Source organism: Brachyhypopomus gauderio, chromosome 4 (assembly GCF_052324685.1).
Source record: "Brachyhypopomus gauderio isolate BG-103 chromosome 4, BGAUD_0.2, whole genome shotgun sequence".
Classification (NCBI taxonomy): Eukaryota; Metazoa; Chordata; class Actinopteri; order Gymnotiformes; family Hypopomidae; genus Brachyhypopomus; species Brachyhypopomus gauderio.
Window position 1 is genome coordinate 18,777,170 of NC_135214.1, and position 20,642 is coordinate 18,797,811.

The window sequence follows — 20,642 nt, forward strand, 5'->3', positions numbered from 1 at the left end:
GCCCCCTCACACGCTGAGAGGAGCTTACCTCCCGGATGGCAAACCCTCCCACTGACAGAACTTCAATGCCCTGTGGAGGTCTGGGTTGCTGTGGTAACCCGTGGTGCTGAAACAGAGGTCATGCTGATCTCGCTGATTTGATTTTAGATTAGATTTGGATACTTAGTAAGACTAGACATCCAAATCATAGGTGAGGTCAGTAACAGACACTTTCTTTTGGAATCCTCAGGTTTTGTGCAAAGCTCTTTAATTTTAGGGCTACCATATTATTTCTTAAATGACTTCTTGACCAGGACTTCTTCACTGGTGTCTGCACTAGAAATGCTGAGAAACCCTTGTTTATTTATTAAAGGGCATTCAGGTTATATAAGCAGGTTTGGGTCAGATCATTGAGGGAGTCCGAACACGAAACACACAGAGGTCTGTGACTAGACACAGAAGAACACCCCAAACACAATTGCAAAACAAAGACCAGCACAGACTAGACACACCAGACTAAACTAGTAACACTGGAATACAATAACGAGGGGGGCGGGTTACAAAACAGGAGGAGGGACTAGAACACGCACATGGCTAACTAAACAAACACATGAATGACAGCTGGGGGAGGGGTTAACCGTGACAAGTATATAATGGATCATGTAATGTTTACATAGTTTACTATAGTTTTTCTCTCGTGATGTAAAGGTTTGGTATTGTTGCAGAAAATTAATACATATGGTAAAATCCGTTTTCCTATTAACCCTAATGAACTTGCTTCTTTTATTTTTCTTGTCTTTAAAAGAAAATGGTTTTACACTATGCTGAATCACAGTGGCATAAGTCTCCACAAATTATTTGCAGGTGAATATCCAATTAGAGGAAGACATTGTCAAAACAGGCCCAGAATAAATGACACCACTCTTCACTGGAACGCATAGACGTGCAGCTATAACGTTTGGACAGAAGATGTCCCTATTGGGCTAGTAATTGCCCAGAGAAACCTTCTTGGAGAAACAGAACACTCCACGTTTAGAGGCGCGTCTCTTATCCAGCACAACTTGTTCACCTCATCAGCAGAGTGCTTGAAAAATTCACTTCGCCATGTCAGGGTGTGCGGTACTGCTCCACTCCAGAAGATGAATTGAGAAACACTGGAAGTTTTTTTTTGAAAATGTGAACGTTTTTAAATATTAAATTATTTTTAATAGTTTAAAGCATATAAAGATGTATTTTAACATTTAGTTATGTTATTTAATAGCAGGCAATCAATGAACTTTTGTTCTATTTTTATCAGTTTAAACATCAATAAATAATACGTTACTTGTATTCAGCCAAGGTGCGGGGCCAATAGTCTGACTTAAACCGACTCTTTGCTTTCCCCAATCGGTTTTTGCACAACGTGGGATTTTAGCACAGTATTCTCTCTTCATTTTTGTTGGGGCGGCATACGATCCACATTCCACTATCTAAGTGTTGTGCACAGCGATGATCCGTGCAGAATGCTGCACACTGTGTGCAGTGGAAGGGTAGGGGGCCTTGGCACAGATCCGCACCATCGTGTCATGACTGGAATATGTATGCTGCTGTCTCAATTAAAGAGCAAGTGTGCGGGCGGGAACAGAAACAGAGACGCGACTGTTGAGTGGGGCAGGACTCCGGGAAGAAATGGTGGGAGTTCCAGAATTTTAAGTCTCTAAGGAAAGCGGGACAGAAGCCTGCGCGAAAAAACAGTAAACACAGCTGATGATGAATAAAGGCGCGCAGGACAGACGCGCGTGAGGTTTGAGGTTCACGCGCGTGACGGTTTCTCCGGGGTCAAGACTGATGAGAGTTGACAGTCGCGCGCAGGATCAGCCGCGATCGGGGTGAGTTCTAACCTGCGAGCGCGAGGCGTTTCGCTTTTTGCAAGACTGCAACGAAAAACTTTATTAAACGAAAACCAGATCCTCCCTGGAAAAACGTGACCTCCGCCACAATGCAGATTGACACGAATGCACCCAGAACACAGTGCAAGCTCACTTTTCTTGCTAGGCTGCATTAGTCTACTCTGTGAAGGTGTGCAATGAGGAAGTAAGTTGTTTTGTCCCTTGTTTTTTAGTCGCACGGACTGTGTTGGACCCATGCAGTCCAGCACAGGTATGGATGGCGATGCTTATCAGAGCGCCTCACTCAGCCGGCCACCGGACAGACGGTACAGTCACTGACTTTTACGTCGATGCATCTTTCTGTATAGTTTGGCTCTTTGGGGATATTAAACCACTGCATACTGCCATGGAGTCGAGTCTCTCTGGAATATCTAATAAATAGAAAATATTCCGTGAAATGGCTTTCCTATTGAGTTTGTGGCTTGTCTGTTGGCATTCACGCTGTGGTGGTTTTAGTCTGACACTTCGGGCTGACATAGTGTCTTGGTTTTGTGAGCTACTTTTCCAAAATCCTCCCCTTTCCCAACCGGTGACAGGCTTTCAGTGCACAATAAATTCCATATGTTCTAAGGAGGCAGTATTGTCCTGATATATTTTAAATCGTGAATTAGGGAAAGATCCACTTTAACAGAGTATGGACTAACGGAACAAAGTATTATAAGATGGAAAGAAAAAGATTCCGAGTCGGTTGGGTTATTATTTTGCCTCGCTTGCGCCCCCCCTCCCCCTTTACACACAAGCGCAACTTGTCGCTGCAGTCAAGAGGGTTTAAGAGCCGAATGTGGGTGCGTTGTGTGTGAGAAAGATTCTTTAGTTGTGTTGCTGTTTGAGACATGTTAGCTTTAATTAAAGTCCCAGTTGTTGTATGCATTGACACAACCTTTGACCTTTGTCTGTTTCCTGCCTCAAAGGAGAGGGGATCGTGGGAAACAGTCTGCAGGGAAGTGAGGCAGGAACCACTACACCATGCAGAATTCCACTTCTCACTGATGTTTACATTCAGGAAATGAACATTTAGTTGCAATTGAGTCTTAAACGTGCTTTATCGAATCACGAAGCAAAATGTGTTCAGAAATGAATGGAATTCTCACTGTTGCTAGTGCGTATGTCTTTGCGTTCAGCTGGATTAGGTAACAGATGATATCTTCAGGGCATTCCAACATGATCACAAGCTGTTATTAAGCTGCAGGCAGCGGTGGGCCTCGCTGTTGTGGTTCCAGAATTCTGTGTCCACATTAGTGTCAGACTCCATTGTTATAAACACTTTTGGGGTTGACAGACACTGGAAATTTGTACTCAGGTTCAGCTTGCTGAGAAGGCTGTCAGCTGTCAGCAGTCCAATAGCTGGAGGCCTTCTCTCTAAAACAGGGAGTCTCCCCACTCACTCTGCCTCTTTCCAGACAGTTGATCTAGAAATACTAGAAATACCCTTTTCTTATTCATCTTTTCATCAGACATTGTGAAATATATAAGATGGCAGATTAGGCTATTCATTGGAAACACCCATAACACCTACAACTTTAACTTTCTGTATTCCATGACGCTGCATTACCCTACGCTGGCAATCCATTTCAATTAGAGTTAGGGACTGCGATGAGAAATTTAAAGGTTGCCCATAAGTAAATCCAACAAACCGCCTGCTGTTCCTTCCAGAAATGTGCGCTGCTTGATCGCCAAGAGCCTTTAGGGGTGAGATGAGGCTGTTGTAACGCCGCCCGAGTCTTAATTGCAGGGAGGTGCTTGTGTAATGTGGGTGCAGAGCTCTGGTGCATCTGGAGGTGGTGGTGACTTACGAGGCCACGCCCGGGTGCAACTGTGCGTGGATATCCAAACAGGCTGTGTATGAGCTGCCTCTCTCGCTCAGCCCTGCAGCCGGGGGGCATGCTGCCTGGCTGCCTCGCCTTGGCGGCTGCCGTTCCACCCGCTCCCACGGTGGCAGCGCTCGGGGGCCGACCTTTCTCTGGTCGAGGCTGTGGAGCGACCTCTCAGATAAGGCCGAAGAGCGGAACTTCAGGTGCCAGCCAGGAAGAGCTTTGGGAACGAAACGGGTTTGTCAGGCTGCCGATGCTGGCGTGCTCTCCACACTGACAGCTGGCCTCGGAATGTGCAGTTTGCACAGCCAGTGCAAGAATGTTTTTTTAAGCACCTATCTCGTCACAGTCTTTTGTAGATATCCAGCATATCACGATGGACACCGTTATCTGTGGTCCACAAACCTGGCGTTGGGTTGCTGTGGATCCTAACAGATGTTTCTATTCTTCTCTCTTGTTTTTCTTTTTACTGCACACGCACACACACACACACACACACACACACACACACACACACACACACACACACACACACACACACACACACACACACACACATATATATATATATATATATATATATATATATATATATATATATATATATATATATATATATATATATATATATATATATATATATATATGCACATGCACACACATACACACAAAGAGTTCGTGGGCACAGCTGTTTTGTGTAAATCCAGTAATGAAAGCTTTGGGAAGTATTGCAAAGGTGAAAAGCTAAATATTAGGAAAAATACTCATTTAAGCAAGAATTATTGTAAAGATTTTCTTCGGTCTCAATGTCTGTAGGTTCTTGGCATCTCTTAGAGGAATGCTGTAACTTCTGAAACCACTGCTCTAACACCAGCCCCAAGGTGCAGTTTGTGTTTGTGTTGAAATGGGCTTTGCAGAGAAAATTTGGATCTGGATTGTGAAATATATGTTTAATTTACTCACATGAGTTCCAATGCTCCCTTAAAGCTCAGCATAATACTTACTGTGTCTGCCTGTGTCAAACTTCTCCAGTACATACCATAGATCACGACCTCCACACATACCACATACACCCCAATAGCCCCATTTAACACCACCAATCTGGTACTATTTTGCTGAAGTCTGAAAGAGAACGTTTCCTTGGACCCTAGTAGAGAGTGTAGGCACATGTGTACCCCATCTATCCTGTCAGTGTTGTTAAGACTCAGAGTTTAATGTGTGTGTCCTGTTTGAGCAGTGCAGGCTCTTTCAGGGTGAACGATTTCTGCCCCACAAGGCCGAACCAACACATGGCGGAACTCCAGGGAACAGGGGGAACTTGGCCCGGGTTTTCTTGGTGAATGGGGTGTATCTGAGAAGAGGATTGGGTGTCCTTAGTGGGTCCATTGGGTGCATGCAGGGACAGAGTGGGATGACGTTGGACTAGAACGGTCAGTGTTTGTGGCAGAATAGCACGCTCAGAGCAGGAGAGCATCGTACGGCTGCACAGTTGAGCGCAGAAGCGTCTGCATTCACACGGAGATCAGCAGGACTCTGCTAATCACTGCTTACCTCGAGATGCCACGTGTGAGTTCAGTGTGTGTGCGTGTGTGTGTGTGTGTTCCTTGTGTGTAATGTGTTTGTTGGCCCCACCACTAAAGGCTGTGATTTATCTCTGTTTTGTGTCTGTCCAGGCCAGTTACAGGAACAAGCCACACACAGGCATCTTCCATGCAAACGGACTGTGTTTTGCCCTGTCTTAGACTCACACAGTTACAAACACTGCTTCAGACTCACACAAACAGACAGACACGGAGTTACATGTGTTTAGTAGCAAGAAAGCATGTCAGGCCCTTGCCACATCAGAGTAAAACGCTGTGAATAAATAGGGTTACACTGAGCTAAATACTGACCATGCTCCTATACTTGTTTCTATATTTAGTTTTACATATAACATCATGGGCTACTCACCTTCCTTTAGACACAAATTCAATTCACAAGTCTTCCCTTTCATTAAAATGTCTATGCTATGATATCTGTAATGCAGGACAGGAACATTTAAAGCCTCAATGCCTTTAGTACAGGAAGGGATTGAATGCCACATGAAGCAGATGCCTCACACGTAACATGGGGACATTTGAATAATGTATTGTAAGCTTTCTGGCGCTTCATGTGATGCACTGACACAAGTGACCTATAACATGCTACAGTAATGAGTTATTCCAAGTATGCTTCTTGCAGAAAACGATGAGAAAGATATCTGCACACCTTTCAGGAAAAATGCTTTAATATAATACCATTATAATACCTTAGTACAGAGGTATTGGCTGACACAATTAAAATGAGGCCATCTGTTCCTGGTTGGCTGCTAGAAAGCATGAGAATCTAACAGCTGTGGAACACAGGGCAACCGCGCACAACGGTGTTGCGGTATAACGAGAAACCCGCCGCTGACATGTCAGTGGGAAGCTGCCTTTTCCATTTCTTCTGTGTATTTTTGTGTGAGGTGCCTTCCTGTTTCCATCCTAGCAGACTAACTCCTTATAGCTGCACCAGCTGCATGTTAATGATGTAATATCTTTTATATTAATGACTTACCAGCTATTTGACCAAGTGGATCTGGGACACATGGGTAAGGTCAGCTGCACATTCGACACTAGATGGCAGTAACATTAGGCCTGTGGAGCTGAATCAAAGAGTTGCTTGGGTAAGCTTTTCATTCTTAGCAGTACTGCTCCTGGGAAAGAGAAAAGTGAATATTTTAAATACCGTTCACCCACAGTGTGAGCAAGGACACTGCAAAAAGATACAACGCATCTGTAGTGTAAGGTGAAGGGATGTTTTTAAAGTGTGTTTTCAGGGCAGGAAGTAAAAACACATTTTAGCAATTCAGCTTTTTAGAATCAAGAGTAAAATGGGGAGTCAGTCTTGAAATCTGGCTGCTCGGTAACTTTTTGGGAAGCAAGATATGTGATCTGGTATTATTCGGTGTGACTTTGGTGAGTATCTCCTCACAGACAAAGCATTTTGTCACTAATACTGAAAGGATGCAGTGTGACTGCTGTAATTATGACTCCGGGGAAAATGCTGTTTTTGGCACTTGCTTCTATAAAAGTTTTTTTTTATTTCCTTTGTATTCACATGTGCTCACACCGGCCTAACTGACTCACGTCCTACTGGTTATATGAAGTATTTGATTTGTAAGGATCTATTAGTGCTTAGCATGTGTAATTCTAGCTGGTTTATCTGTAAATAGCACAAACTCTTCCTGTACATTTCTGATCGGAACCAGCTCCCTGTTGCCTTATCTAAATGCTTGGCAGATGTTATGACGAGTAACCAAAGAGATAGAGAATATGTGTGTGTGTGTGTGTGTGTGTGTGTGTGTGTGTGTGTGTGTGTGTGTGTGTGTGTGTGTGTGTGTGTGTGTGTGTGTGTGTGTGTGTGTGTGTGTGTGTGTCTGTGCCTGTGTGTACACTGGGAACATTGCACTCAGGAAGTACTGGGCCCAGTAGAGGCTTCGGATGAATGACACAGTGGGCGTCCATCAGGGAGAACAATGACCTCCACTTTGACCTATACAAGATTTGGACATTTTGGCAGTAGAAAGAATTCAAACATGTACTTTAACATTATATGTGCATTTCTCTTCTACTTTTTTTGTGGGGCTGGGAGGGGGGGTGTAAATGTACTTAAGCTGCCTGCTGAGTGTGTTGTCATCCCCCAACCATAGTTAGCCCTTTAGCCTAATTGGTTTATGGGGCTGACATTTTTCTCACATTTTGCAGTGTTATTTAGCTGGAATGGACTGATTTGTATCAGGGACCTGTTATTGGAGAGAAGATAAGCATGTGTTTTGTAATCGTTCTCAATGGCTATCAGTTCTGTGTAAGAGAGGGGGGTGTCCATTTTTTTGGAGGGGGAGGTGGTTGGTGTTCACACTTTGTTTTGCTTTAAATAATGGGGGACATGAAGAGGAAATGGGGAGTTCACATACAGAATTACTCCCGCATCTCTCTCTCTCTCTCTCTCTCTCTCTCTCTCTTTCTCTCTCTGTGTATGTCTCGCTCTTTCTCTCTCTTTCAATCTTTCTCTCTCTGTCACACAGTACTTTTGGCATAATGACCTTTCCAGACCTTCTCTAAGCAGGCTGTGTTTACAGTTAGCGACGTCTCTCCTCTCTTACCATATTACCAGCTGTGGCCCTGGCTCCGTCATCCGTACTTCCGTGGGGAATACTCCCTTCTCCTCCCCTCTCTACCGCTTTGCTGCTGCCTGTCAAACATCCTCCCCCCCAAAAAACAACCCGTCCTCAAGCCGTAAACCCCACCTGCTGCAACGTTCTGAACCTTCTTCTACCTGACCAATCACAAACACGGACACCCCGCCCGACCATAAAGTCGTGCTCAAAATGTAACGGCGCATTCTGAGATGCTGAGAGCGGCATATGCAGTTGCACTGTTGAGTCAACACATGGTCCTGTCTGGCAGGCCCAGTCAACATAATGCTTTCATTCATTCATGGCTGTCGCACCTTCCACGCGCCTCTGCGGAGAGGTCCTGTCAGCGGAGTTCGTTTTTAGCATTTCCCCTGTTTTTACAAGGGCGAAAGGAAAACTGGCAAGATCAACATTGTGCTGTAGAATAGGGTGGAGGGGATGGAAGCTAATGAATAACAGTGCCACATCACCCCCCCCCCCCCCACCCCCCCACCCCACCAAAAACCACACCCTCTCGCCTCTCGCTGTGTCACTGTGAGTTTCTGCCGTCTTTGCTGGCTCTGATCGAGAAATCTGCTCGAGTCTTAAGGTCACCCCTTCCTGCCTTTATGCCTCTCCGCGTCGCACAGTGTGCCGGATAAAACTTTCCACAGTGCAAACAATGATTTGGAATTCCAAATAGCCCTCTGTGTAAAGTTTGTTAACTAGTGGGGGGGGTGTATTTTTCATGTGCACTCCAGTGGGATTATGGGTCGTGTTTGAACATGTGAGCAATGCATGACTATCTCAGAATGTAATCACCTCTTAAAGGATAAGGACGGAATTTTGACAGCCTCTCCCTTTCCCCATTTTTCTTAATTGATTATTTCACTGGGTGGTATTACCACCCCCTCCTCTGTTGTTCTTACAGCAGAACCAATCACCATCATTTTTAGAGCTGTCCAGAAATAAAATAATTTAGGCATTCCTGTTGACCGACTTGAACGTTAATAATGTAAGCCTCCCAGAAAAAATCGACCAAATTCAGTTTCTGGATAAATAATTACCAGTTTAAGATTTACTGGGCGCAGCCACATGGAGGTTGCTGTCGTCGCAGTCTTTAAGAGGCAGGAAAACCATGTGCTTAGAGCAGCTTTACAATCTTAACAAAGCGTCTATACTCAAATTCCCTTGACAGTGGCTGTACATAAGTGTATCCTAACAGGGTTCTAGACTGTGCATTTTAATGTGATTTCCCCCTTTAGTGTGACTGAAGGAACTGTTAAATATACCTTTTATTCCCAAATCCATCCCAAAAGTTCAGTGAAAGGGAGACTTGGCCAAAATGCAATGATATACAATTTCACATCCTTCTAAAAAGGAAAATACAGTTCACCACAATAAGAATTTATGTCTACAGCAGCCATTGCACATTGGGGATGTAGCAACTGTTTACTCTATGCCACAGTTTCTCTTGGCGTGATGGCTTAAACGCTTAATATGTCAGCGAGCCATCCATCTGTGGGCTTGATGGACTGGAGATGACTCAAGCTTAGAACAACCAAGCCCATCCTTCCCTGACCCGACCAGGAGTCAGCGCATGGCCCAGGGCACACCACCGACCCAGGACTCTGAACTCTCACCTAGGTGTTTTCTAGAGCCTTGGTCTGTGATTAGGAACTGGAACTTGAACAAAATGTGCAAAAACTCACTAGCTGATCAGTGCAGTGGCATGTCGCTGGAAGGATGTGGTGGGCGAGAACAAAGGGATGTTGATGATCTGGGGGAAGACCTGCAAAAATATTTGTCACTCTAATGGAAGGCAAGTGGAGCCCGTCAGAGTATTAACGCAAGGTCAGTACATCTCAAAGTAAAAGTGATCATTTAGCCTCCTCATGTTCCAGCTTTGTGAACTGTGACTGGAAAAACCGATCGCCAATCAGCATTCCTAAAGATGTATGCTCAGAAGACCCTGGTTTGAAGGTGAAGCAACATTTGTTGCTTAAGTCTGTTCAGAAGCACATTGTGTAAAATGATGTAACAGATTGTAACAGATTGTACCTTGGAGTTTATCACAAAAATGTGGGTTTTAGTCATGTTCTTCAATTAATACAGTATATAGAGACCGATGACTGATTAGAGCTTTTTATTGTGTCTTTATTTGCTGTTTTTGGTTTTCTGATTACATATCAATGCACATCCATTACTTTCACATAGTAATCCATTAGCATTGAGTGGATTATCCTTATCTGTAGTTGTGAGTAGATGAGTGTGTTTAAGAAACAAAACCTTAGTTAAGTGTTACCTCTGACATCACAGACCTATTAGTCAAACTCTGAAACCACAGGCTATGTTAAGTCTGCTCATTGTCACATGATTTAACTGAAACCCCAGGGTCCAACATGCCTGTACAGGAATGTGAGCTCATGCTTTGAAATTTCCGCGCTGTTCCAGGGCAGCTGAGGAGCCCAGCAAGAACCTTTCAGCCTGAAATCAGTGTGTCCTGTTTAGGCACACACGCAAACCAGATAAACAAACAGATACGCCTGATGACGAGAGAACCTGATTTAATTAGTTTTAAACTCTCGTGGTTTCGTAAGCCGGTTTGGGTTGTGTTCGGAGATAAGCGGGTCAGTGCCCAGAGGCATACTCCGCTCCTGCTCATCAGCTGGGACGCATGCTTGGAGTCCTCCACAGACCGTACGCTGATTAGCTGTCTGCCTGCCATTGGCTGAGGGTGTATTCCCAGGAATGTCCACTCTTACACACCCACTGCCACACATGGCTCACCAACAGTTGAGGGATTTTCTGTGACAGTTGGCAGGCAGGAAAGAGGTGTGTGAAGTCAGGTTTTTTGATGTCACAGGCTGGGGCGTGGCTTCAAGGTAGTTTTGCTGTGTGCAGGCATTGTGCAGCTGACTTTGTTTGACCTGCTCTCTTGATCTGTGGGTCAGGGCTGCTCTCTGTACAGAGGAACTTAAACCGGAGGTTCACGAGGTAAGGGGGAAAGGACAGCGTGAAAGAAATGGATCAGACATAAGCATTTCTTTTACTTGTGGGGCAGGTAATGCAGAGATGATAGTAATGTACATACCTGAGTGACTGGGGAGGAAGTGTGGGTGTGGGTGTGTGTATTTCTGTGTTTTTAAACTGTCAAAACTTACCCTATATGTTCTACAGACTGTTGCTGCCGGCGGTTTGCATGCGGTGTTTGCTTACAGAATGCTATTTCCACTACTATTCTGTTTACTGTCTTGGATGTTTACTTCATTGTGCAAGTAATTTTCTGTGAAGTCTCTGAAGTTCATGATGTTTTGAATTTATGATACTCTGTATAAAGTTATCAAGATCAACTTTTATTGCATTTCCTTCAGATGTAAGGGAATACTGTAGTTTCATTTTTCTTGAAAAAGCATGTATTGTTAAGATGTTTGTAGAACATGTTGGGTGTAGTCCGGTAGGAAGCGTCTTGGAACATTGTTGTGAGCTGTGAGCAGAAACCCACCGTGTCCCAGTGGAGCAGGGGGCCGGCTGGCTACTCTCCATCTCACACGTACGGTCACCAGAACTCGTCCCTTATTTGCCCCGCCAGGTGCACGCATTCTTACCACCTTATTTATTCTTAGTTTCAGTGATTGCCTTTGCCTGGTAATAGTGGAATTCCACGAAGGCATTCCGTAACCGTCGTATTTAGCAAAATCTACGATACCAGCTGCAATAACGAACATGGGAATGTGTGGAATCTTCGCGATCCTAGTGGTTCATTTCTCTCTGACACATTACGGTATTTGGAGATACGAGATACCTCAGAGATCATTCCTTACTCCTTACTGCTTGCTCTCGGCTGTGTGTTTCATGCTCATTTACTGACGGGTTAAGAAGCCAAGTTGTCTTTGCTGAGTAAGTAGTGAAAACATCAATCACGCCACTGGAGTCACTCTGCCTCCCTCAAGTCCCACGCACCTTAATAATGGTCTCGGAAATGGGCGTGATGGACTGTTACTTTCACCTAATGGCTGCGGATCAGCGCTGACTCATTTAATGCATGCTTCATTTCCACAACAGACAAATTTATTTAATCTGCTAAGCTGAGGCAGCCATGCTACCCCCCTTCCCGATGAATGGGACTGTAGGCAGTGATTTGAGAAGTGGAAACACGATAGTCTTCATGTTCCATTCCAACCTTTCATGGGTGAGTTCCAAACGCAGTATGAGTAAACTGAGCCAGAGATCTTGGTAGTGATGTAGTGATACAGGTGTACAGATTACATGCTCTCTGTGCACTATCCATTAGCCTTGAGACTCACAAAGTAAGGTTTGGATTTGGGGGAAAATGAAGTGACTTCTCTTTTGAGACGGACTGTGCACACTGTCTAGACAGACAGCTGTCCATTCTGCCTCATCGCTCTTGTGACGAGGCCCAGGAGTAGATCAATGGGCAGCATCTGACATCTGCACCTGCTCCCCTTTCTAAGGGCTGGAGGATTTATACTTCACAGAAGTTCAGTCTTGCACGTTGACGCTGCTAGTGGGTGAACGTGTGCTATAGGTGGTTGTATATGTTCTGTTTGTGTTTCTCTTGACCTTATTACTCCAACACCATGATAACAATTAAGGTAGCAACACCGAGCTAACAATGAAGATAGCAACACAGTGCTCATTTTTCCTGACTTTATCGACTTTCAAACACAAGTGAAAATGCAGAAACATAAACTCACAATATGAGGATCTCATCAGGCTGTACTGTGGTTTTAGTGGTAACTCTTTTCATGTGCACACACACTTCCTAGCCTTTTAATTCCTTATTCATTCTAGTAATGTATTCAATGGCCTCCTTCCCTCTTCTAAATAATGTCTTTGTTCTCCTGTTCTCTGATATTCCACTGTGTCCGAAATGGATCAGTAAAGAACTCTCTGATGGTACTCCAGCTAAAAATGGCATTAGATACCTGTGTTTTGTTGAGTCCCATTATCTTTCTGAATGGAGCTGGGAAGAAATAGTCTAATGTGTTCCGTTCTCACAGTATCTGTTTAGCCTCTGACTTTAAGGAGGCCACGGGAGGACCTGAACTTCAGGACGAGCCCTTGTGTGAGGAGCACATTCACATGTTCTTTACGGCTGCCTGCCTGGGGTGCTGGGCCCTTCGCTAAGGGCATCCAAACCATTCGCAGCTGTGCTGCGCGCTTCGTAGAGCGCCAGGTGTTCTCTAAAGGGGGAGCTGTGTCTGCACCACATCTGTTGCCATGTGCTTCCCTGGCAAAAAGCCATACGCCAGTATGGTGGAGGTCCTAAATACCGCTAACCCCCATGCTTAGCAAGGGGTAATGGTCAGCACTCTGATCATGCTTGTCTGGAGTTGATTCTCAAATTGCTTGTTGTTTTACAGAGATGGCAAGTAATTTAATATTTTATTCAACATTTCCTCTGGACGATGTGGGGTGGGGATGATGACATTTTGTCTCCAGTTGTCGGAGCGGCTTTTTCATGTTTCTAACGTATTAATCTCTGAGGCATTCAATGGTTTTGTAATTTCTTGAGCTGTGAAATTAGGTGTGTCCTTTCTGAACAGGCTTTTGCGTACACTAGCTGGGGGGGGGAGGAGACCTCGAGCGGATCAGGACGGAACATGTCGGCTGCTGAAAAGCACAGTGCCACTGTGTGCAAAGGGCCTTGTCTTCACCCCACCCCCCACCCCCATGGTCACGTGTGTGCTGTTTCCATGCCTGTCTGAATATTAGTGCTAGAGGGGTAAACACGGCTCCTCAACAAACACACTGCCCTCACTGCCAACCAGGCATGGAACTCTTCCGTCTCATTCAGAGACCTTAACCAGAAGTAAACTTTCACCATCCAAAGCATGAACGTCGTTATATGAGTCCATACCTTCTCTGTGTCAGCTTTCCTGTTTTATTTATTGTGTCATTTCTTTAAAAGCTGAAACTACAGCAGTCATTTCAGAGATGAGAGTTAGGCATTTGTATGACAAAACACTGTTGGCTGCTTTTGGTCAGAGCAGGCTAGGATTTGTGGAACCTTGAAATGTGGACTTTACACCTTTTCTGTGTGGGTCTCTGTTTGAGCATGTGTCTGTGAACGTTCGCTTGTATTCAGCCAATCAGAGTCTGCCCCACATAAGAGCAGCTTTACTTTGAGCTTTTGACTAAACATTCTACTAAACATCTACTAAACGGTATTTTAAAAGACCGACTTGTTGTGGAGAAGCTGAAAGAAATATCTTCTTGGTTCTGTTATTTGGTTTATAGTTTTCTTCTTGGCACCATCAGAGTGTGGTGACATTCATACCTGAGCAGATAAGGGCTAAGGGTAGTCAGGGGAATTTCCTGTATTCTGTTGGTTTTATACATTAATCAAATTAAATTAATTCCATTTCTTTGTAGAACCCGAAGGTCAAGCGTTATTACTAATAAAAACCCACACAGACTAGTTCTGACAGGTGTGATGCTGATTTTAGTCCAACACACCTGGAGCAGTGTTGGGTGAATCTGACAAAACAAATAGATTTGTGAGCATGCTAAACACTGCTCACCCAGTTAATAATCATGTTTAGCTTTGTGGCTTTGTATACGGGACTGCTTAAAATAGATCTGTGGACCTGCAGCACATGTGCGTTCCTGTAAGACTGCAGCTAGTGGCTCAGGTGCCCTGATGCGAGGACTGCTGTTTCAGATCTTCTGCTGTTCTGCAGGTCAAAGGTGCCTACGGGTCTGCTGATTTACCCTTACGAAAACAAGCGACTGTTTTTGTTGGCTTTTCCCTTTCACAGCTGTGGATGAGTCGAAGATAACATGCTATCCAAACATATATGCGATTCTGGGGCATTCTGACCTAAGCAAGAGCACATTTGTTCTCCGGGGACAGTTTAGTTCCACTGAGGATCCTCAAAGTCATACCAGAATTAGTGTGACATGCAGTGTGGTGTAGTGGAGTGGATGTTGTGCTGAGTTGTATATGTTTTTCAGTAAGTACATATTTTTGTGTATCTTTTTTGTATCGTCTATGGTATCACTAATTAATTAATTACCTGCTGGTCTATGCAAATTTTGGTCCAGCTCCATGCTGTAGAATCATGCTCTAGATCCTCTCCATAACAGGCCCAGGACTCTTCCTGTGATTATCATACATTGACCTCATCTCCCTCTTTTGCGCAGGGTTTTTGTGCTCGGATTACTCTGACATTTGGACCAAACAGTTCTGGTCTTTATGGCTCAATATAGTTTGAAATGTTTGCAACCCCTCACCCAAATATTCCCCCGGTACCGTGCGTGGTTTGCACAGTGTGATGTAACAGAGCGGGAACCTAATGTGGTCTCAAGCTGTGTTGCGTTAACTCACTAAATCATTTCGAATTACACAGAATACTGGCATGATGACCCACCCTGTGCTCCAGATGAGTTTAAAAGGATCAGCACGTCTCTCATCCCTCCCTGCTTTCATCCCCTCCCGCTGCTTTCGTCCGACTGAATAAATCACTTCAGCATCTTGTGACTCGTGTGTAAAGTGGACCCGAGAGCTGTGGTGCAAATTAAAGGATCACTTTCGGACTGTTTCGCGCAGTTTGCTCGGATTAGGATGCTTCTCGCGATAATGGAAATAGCACTGCTTCAGTTACTTTAAAGATCCTTGGCGATAGGTTATTAGATTTCCTAGATAAGTTTTAGACTTATTTATTGTAGATGCGTACATACCAAGATAAACAGGATATGTGGGCATGGCAATATTAGTGGCTTGCTCCAAAGACGTCCCCAAAACACTGTGACTTGAATCAGATCTCAGCTATGCCATGTGCGGTCAGTGGGTCGTAGTGCAACTCACCACGTATCCCAGAGGAGTTTGAGTGGTGGGTTAAAAACGCCACGCTGTTTACACTGTGTACGTGGACGTGCAGCCTGACTCTTACATTTGTATGACATTTACTAAAGTAAAACACCAAACCGCTGAGGACAAAGTGGCGTTCGGTACATTTGAATAGTTTGCTCACAGTTTATTTCAGTGGACGGAGGGTTAGATGTTGTTGGGAATGATGAGCTTAATGCTTACCGGTTAAATCACAGCAACATGAGAAGAGACAGAAGAGCATAGCATCTAAAATGTGCTCCGAATTACAGTTTACATACGGGGCTCAGGTAATCCTTCATGAATCAGTCATTCATTAGACATGGAGCTTAGCTGAGTCCCATTTTCTGTTGAACCACAAGTATTATGTCATAGATTAAACATTCTTAATCACTGTTGTTAGTAAAAACATAAGAACCGCTCAAGCAGGGTGTGATTATCTCAGTAATCTGTATCTACAGGCTCTCCTGTAGGCCACTGCCTGTGGTGATTTTCTGTCTCTGTGGCTTGTCTTTGTACAGGAGGTCATATAAAAGTAAGGCCCCCCCTCCCCCACCGGCACCGCATGGTCCGGACGCGTCCCAGAGCAACCCCCAGCTGACGCGCGCCGCTATGGAGCCCAAGGAGAACCTGATGGAGCAGGAGCTGCTGCTGAAGGTGGTGCTGCCTGAAGGGGTGGAGAAGACCACGCTGGTGCACGGCAGGTGAGACGGGTGGTGCGGGCGGCTCACGTCCTTGTACGAGGTGAATCCAGGCGGCGGGCGGGGCCCCGGCAACGTGAGCAAGGCGTGTGCGGGACGGGAGACAAGACCTCAGGAGAGCGACGCTGGGGCGGGTGGAGCTCGGCTGTCTGGGCGGGTGTGGTCGCTCCGTGGGAGGCGGAGGGCCAGACGGGCTGCAGTATCCTGCTGTGGCTGTGTGTGCGCGTGTCACTTGGATGCTGCAGTCTACAGAAGTCTGCGCGTTTCCCGAGATGCTGTCATGATGCTGCTTAGCAACCGCTGCTCTGTTTCAAACACAGTATGATGAAATCCAAATGCCGACGGACGCTAATGACGCTAAGGCAGCTCTTCCAGAACTGAGTGCAGTAACACATCGTGATAAATGTTGCATTTAAAATGCAATTTAGGGCTTGCGGAATGACTTTCTGAAGCCCTTCTGCGTTGCGCTGCCATAAACGAGCCTGTTAGTTGCGGAGGGTAATGACATTAAGGTATTAAGGCATTAAAATAGTTTTGAAGATGCTTGGAGAACCAGCAGGGTGTGCTTCATTAAGATGCAAATCTTCTAGTGGGGCTGGTGACAGGTGAGCCCTCTATTACGGTCTCTGTTTAATACACATCAAACTAATGGATAGTGGATCAATGGAACCTGACCTGCCTTGACTGGGAGGACGTTTGTGCGGAGGTCGTGAGGTGAGTGATGTCATTAGCGATGCAATGGCATTTCGTCAGTCATGAGGCAGCTGAAACATTGCCTGAGTCAGACGGGCGGAGCTGCAGAACGCACCGAACATGGAAACAAAAAACCTTCATCCAGGGATCAGCTCACGTCTTACGTCTGCTCGGCAGGGGTAGTCACGGTCGGGTCACCGATGGACAGACATAACATTACACTATAGCGCAGTGATGGATTCAGATTCAATCAACATTCCTTTTCTTTCTTTTCAGTATAGATGGGGCCTAGATTGGACTGCGATTTAGAAGCTGTTCAATGTTAAGACCAACTGCAGCACTTTGCCCTTTTTAAACCCCCAGGCACTGTCATGTGACCCCCCAGGGTCTATCATGCAGTGTCAGCAAAGACAGGGCACAGGACAGACTGGAGGCTGGATGGTCTACCCACAGGAAGGATGCGGGTCTGAAAGGACAGGGCACACCAGACGACTTAATTGAACAGAGGACTTTAAAGGTCTTTGAAAAGCCAAATGAACTAGGACCTCTATGTCCTTTCATGCTGGAAGTGAAACCGAATTTAATATAAAGGGATTAGGCATCAGGTTCCTCCCTGTCTTGGCCTCTGCTGGATTTGCTAATGGAGCTCGCCAGCCTTCTCCTAATCAGGATTAAACTGTTGGCAGTGGAATTTCAAAGGCCTCGTCAGCCCTGACATTCCACAAGCGGTTGGAAATCACTGTGCTGCTCATTCTGTCACTAAAGGATTTTCCACACCCAGTATTCTGGAATGGCAGAAGTGTTGCGTAGTTTGAATAGCATACATACCCTCGTGTGAAAATAAGACGGCATTTTCTGGTTATATCGACACTGGCATTCAAGAGTATGAAATGATCGTTCTGCAAATGTTATGACTGTTATGTTATGAGTGTCTGTATAACATGGAACCTAAGTCATTTCAACTTAATAACTTTTTTGTTCATTGGAGTCAATGAACAAATAGATATAGAAGAAACTTTGCTCAAAAGTTGTTAGGTTTGTTATCCGTCATAAATGTATGATTGTAACGTTGGGTGCAGGAGGTAGACACCACGACGATTACGGTGCACAATCAACATTTATTGGACACAACACGAAATAGCTTGGTGCGGAGCGCAAGTAGCACACAAACACTCACTCACGCTGACACGTAGCTTTAGACAAAGACGAGCACACCACACTGCGCGAACGCACATTAAATAGGTGAGTTACACAGACCCACATGACCTCGAGACAAGGCACAGGTGTAGCAAACGACCACGCTCACAAACAACCCACACCCACGGAAGTACAAACATGGACATAACTGCACGCAGACGACATAATGACACGCCCACAGGGAAGGATCCGGAGCTGTTCCGTGACAATGATATTGTAGTTTGTTTAGATCCCAGGAGTTTCATCGTGTTTGCTTGTTGTCCACTGGCAAAGTGCTACTGAAGTGAATGCAAGCTGAATAATGCACCTGCTTGAAAGTTCCCCTCAGGCGAACTGGCAGCCTTGGTCTTTACCTTGAACTCTATGTATATATGTATAAAAGTAATGACCATTTTTCACTTCAAAGTTATTTTACCATATGCAGTACAAGGGAAGAATCTGAGACCAGGTAGAACGTTTCCTTATGGGGTGTCCAGTGGGTTTCATAAGTCTTTACCCGTTTGTTTCATGCAGTAAGCCCATGATGGACCTGCTGGTGATGCTGTGTGCGAAGTACCATCTAAACCCATCGGGCCACACCATGGAACTAGTGTCTGCCAACAGGAACCACATTAAGTTCAAGCCCAACGCACTCATCGGGGCACTGGAGGCTGAGAAGGTCGTGCTGAAGCCCAAAGGCACGGAGGACAAGAACAGGAAGACTGGGCCGCAGATGCCTGAGGTAAAAGCTTCTTCGCTTGCGCACAGCCCATTCTGAAAACAACACTGTTTTGATTCTTGTGTGCTAGACCCAGCAACTTAAACAGGCCTGTTGGCTCTGAACATCTTCTTTTCTGTTCCCTCGTGTTTCTCCCTGGTTTGATCACGCCCCTCTCCCCTTCCTCAAGGCTACGGTGCGTCTGGTGATAAACTACAAGAAGACCCAGAAGACGATTTTGCGGGTGAACCCTCGCGTCGCCCTGCGAGCGCTGCTGCCGGCCATCTGCGAGAAATGTGAGTTCGAGACACGCAGCACCGTGCTGGTGCGCAGCGTGAAGTCCGAGGAGCCACTGGACCTGAACAGCTCCCTCAATGACCTCGGACTCCGGGAGGTGTACGCCAGAGACACGAGGGGTATGACACGCAACAACAAAAAGCGTCCCGTGACTTGGATAGCTTGTTAGAAATGCCGTCGGCTGTGGCTGAGGTTTCTGTTCTCTCCTCTACTGTCTCTGGCGTTTTATTAACTCGATGTTCGTTGATCTCTGAACAGTTGTCAGTCCAGCAGACCTGCCTCTGTCACCAACGCACTCAGGTAACGTTCTCCATCGCACACGCCTGTGATGTTTGAGTTGCTTCTTTAAACATTTCTGTGTATTTCAAGTGAAAATTCAATCCCCAACATTTGAATCTGTGATATCTGTGAATCTGCCTAACAGATATAATTCAACTTGGCAAGGACAAACTTCAGAAAGAAAAGGAAAACAAAGGGCTGTTTAGTCTGTTTAAAAGAGGAAGCAAGAAGAAACTGGATCAGGTGGGTGCTGCTTTTATTTGTGATATTTTTAAAACACAGGGCCTGTTCAACTGCATTCACCAACTCCAGAAGTTCAGTACCAGAAGTTTTATAGCCTAGTGGCTATCAGTTAAAATGATCTGAATGTGGTCCTCGCCATGGGCTTCAGTGTTTTAGGAGGCCCACAGCATTTTGAAAGTTGTTTACGCAACTAATATGTTGGACGTTGGGTTCATGGCTGGTGGAGTGGATGTTTGTTTTGGGTGCTCTTTAAGCTTTGCATGAGCAAACACAGAGTTATTCCATTGGTCAGTGGTCATGCTTGTCCTTTGCTTTTTTAAATTCTCCTGTCAATCATAAGGGTGGAAGCGTGATTGGCTTGTTCTTCATAAAGGCGGTGAAGGTCAGCCTGTTTTTGTCTTTCTTTAAAGGCTTCGACGGTGAGTGCACCAGCGTCTCCGGTCCGGAGGAAGGCGAGGCCGGCCAGCACGAGTTCCATGTGTGTGCACTCCCCCACGTACGACTCCAACACCATGCCCTCGGACACGCCGAAGAAGAGGCGTGCACCCCTCCCCCCCCACATGACGCTGCAGTGTGTGTCCTCGGTCCACAGCCATCACCACGGCAACGCTCAAGCAGCGGCTCAGCCCGATGGCGGCCAGGTATGTAATACCTCAGCAGGCCTTCCCATCGGCTCTAGTGTTTCAACACACGTCACATACGTTAGAGTGTGTTCTTTGGTCTTCATACATCTTGTTGAATATTAATGTCTACCACACACTCTGTATGCAGCACAACTCAATGGC

The 20,642-nt window shown here is 45.5% G+C and overlaps 1 protein-coding gene across 2 annotated transcripts in view; it reads left to right on the forward strand.

Moving 5' to 3' along the window:
- Nucleotides 1-1,451: 1,451 nt before the first annotated feature.
- cobll1b (cordon-bleu WH2 repeat protein-like 1b) overlaps nt 1,452-20,642 on the forward strand; it is a 28,790-nt gene continuing 9,599 nt past the window's right edge. The window contains exons 1-8 of one of the 2 annotated variants that reach the window (XM_077002888.1): nt 1,452-1,847; nt 2,081-2,173; nt 16,272-16,454; nt 18,855-19,062; nt 19,229-19,454; nt 19,594-19,635; nt 19,760-19,857; nt 20,268-20,498. In XM_077002888.1, coding sequence (XP_076859003.1) covers nt 1,807-1,847; nt 2,081-2,173; nt 16,272-16,454; nt 18,855-19,062; nt 19,229-19,454; nt 19,594-19,635; nt 19,760-19,857; nt 20,268-20,498 — 1,122 coding nt within the window. In that variant the 5' untranslated portion in view covers nt 1,452-1,806. Of the gene's footprint in view, nt 1,848-2,080; nt 2,174-10,477; nt 10,893-16,271; nt 16,455-18,854; nt 19,063-19,228; nt 19,455-19,593; nt 19,636-19,759; nt 19,858-20,267; nt 20,499-20,642 lie in introns of those variants that run through there. The other variant, XM_077002889.1, reaches the window with a different exon arrangement.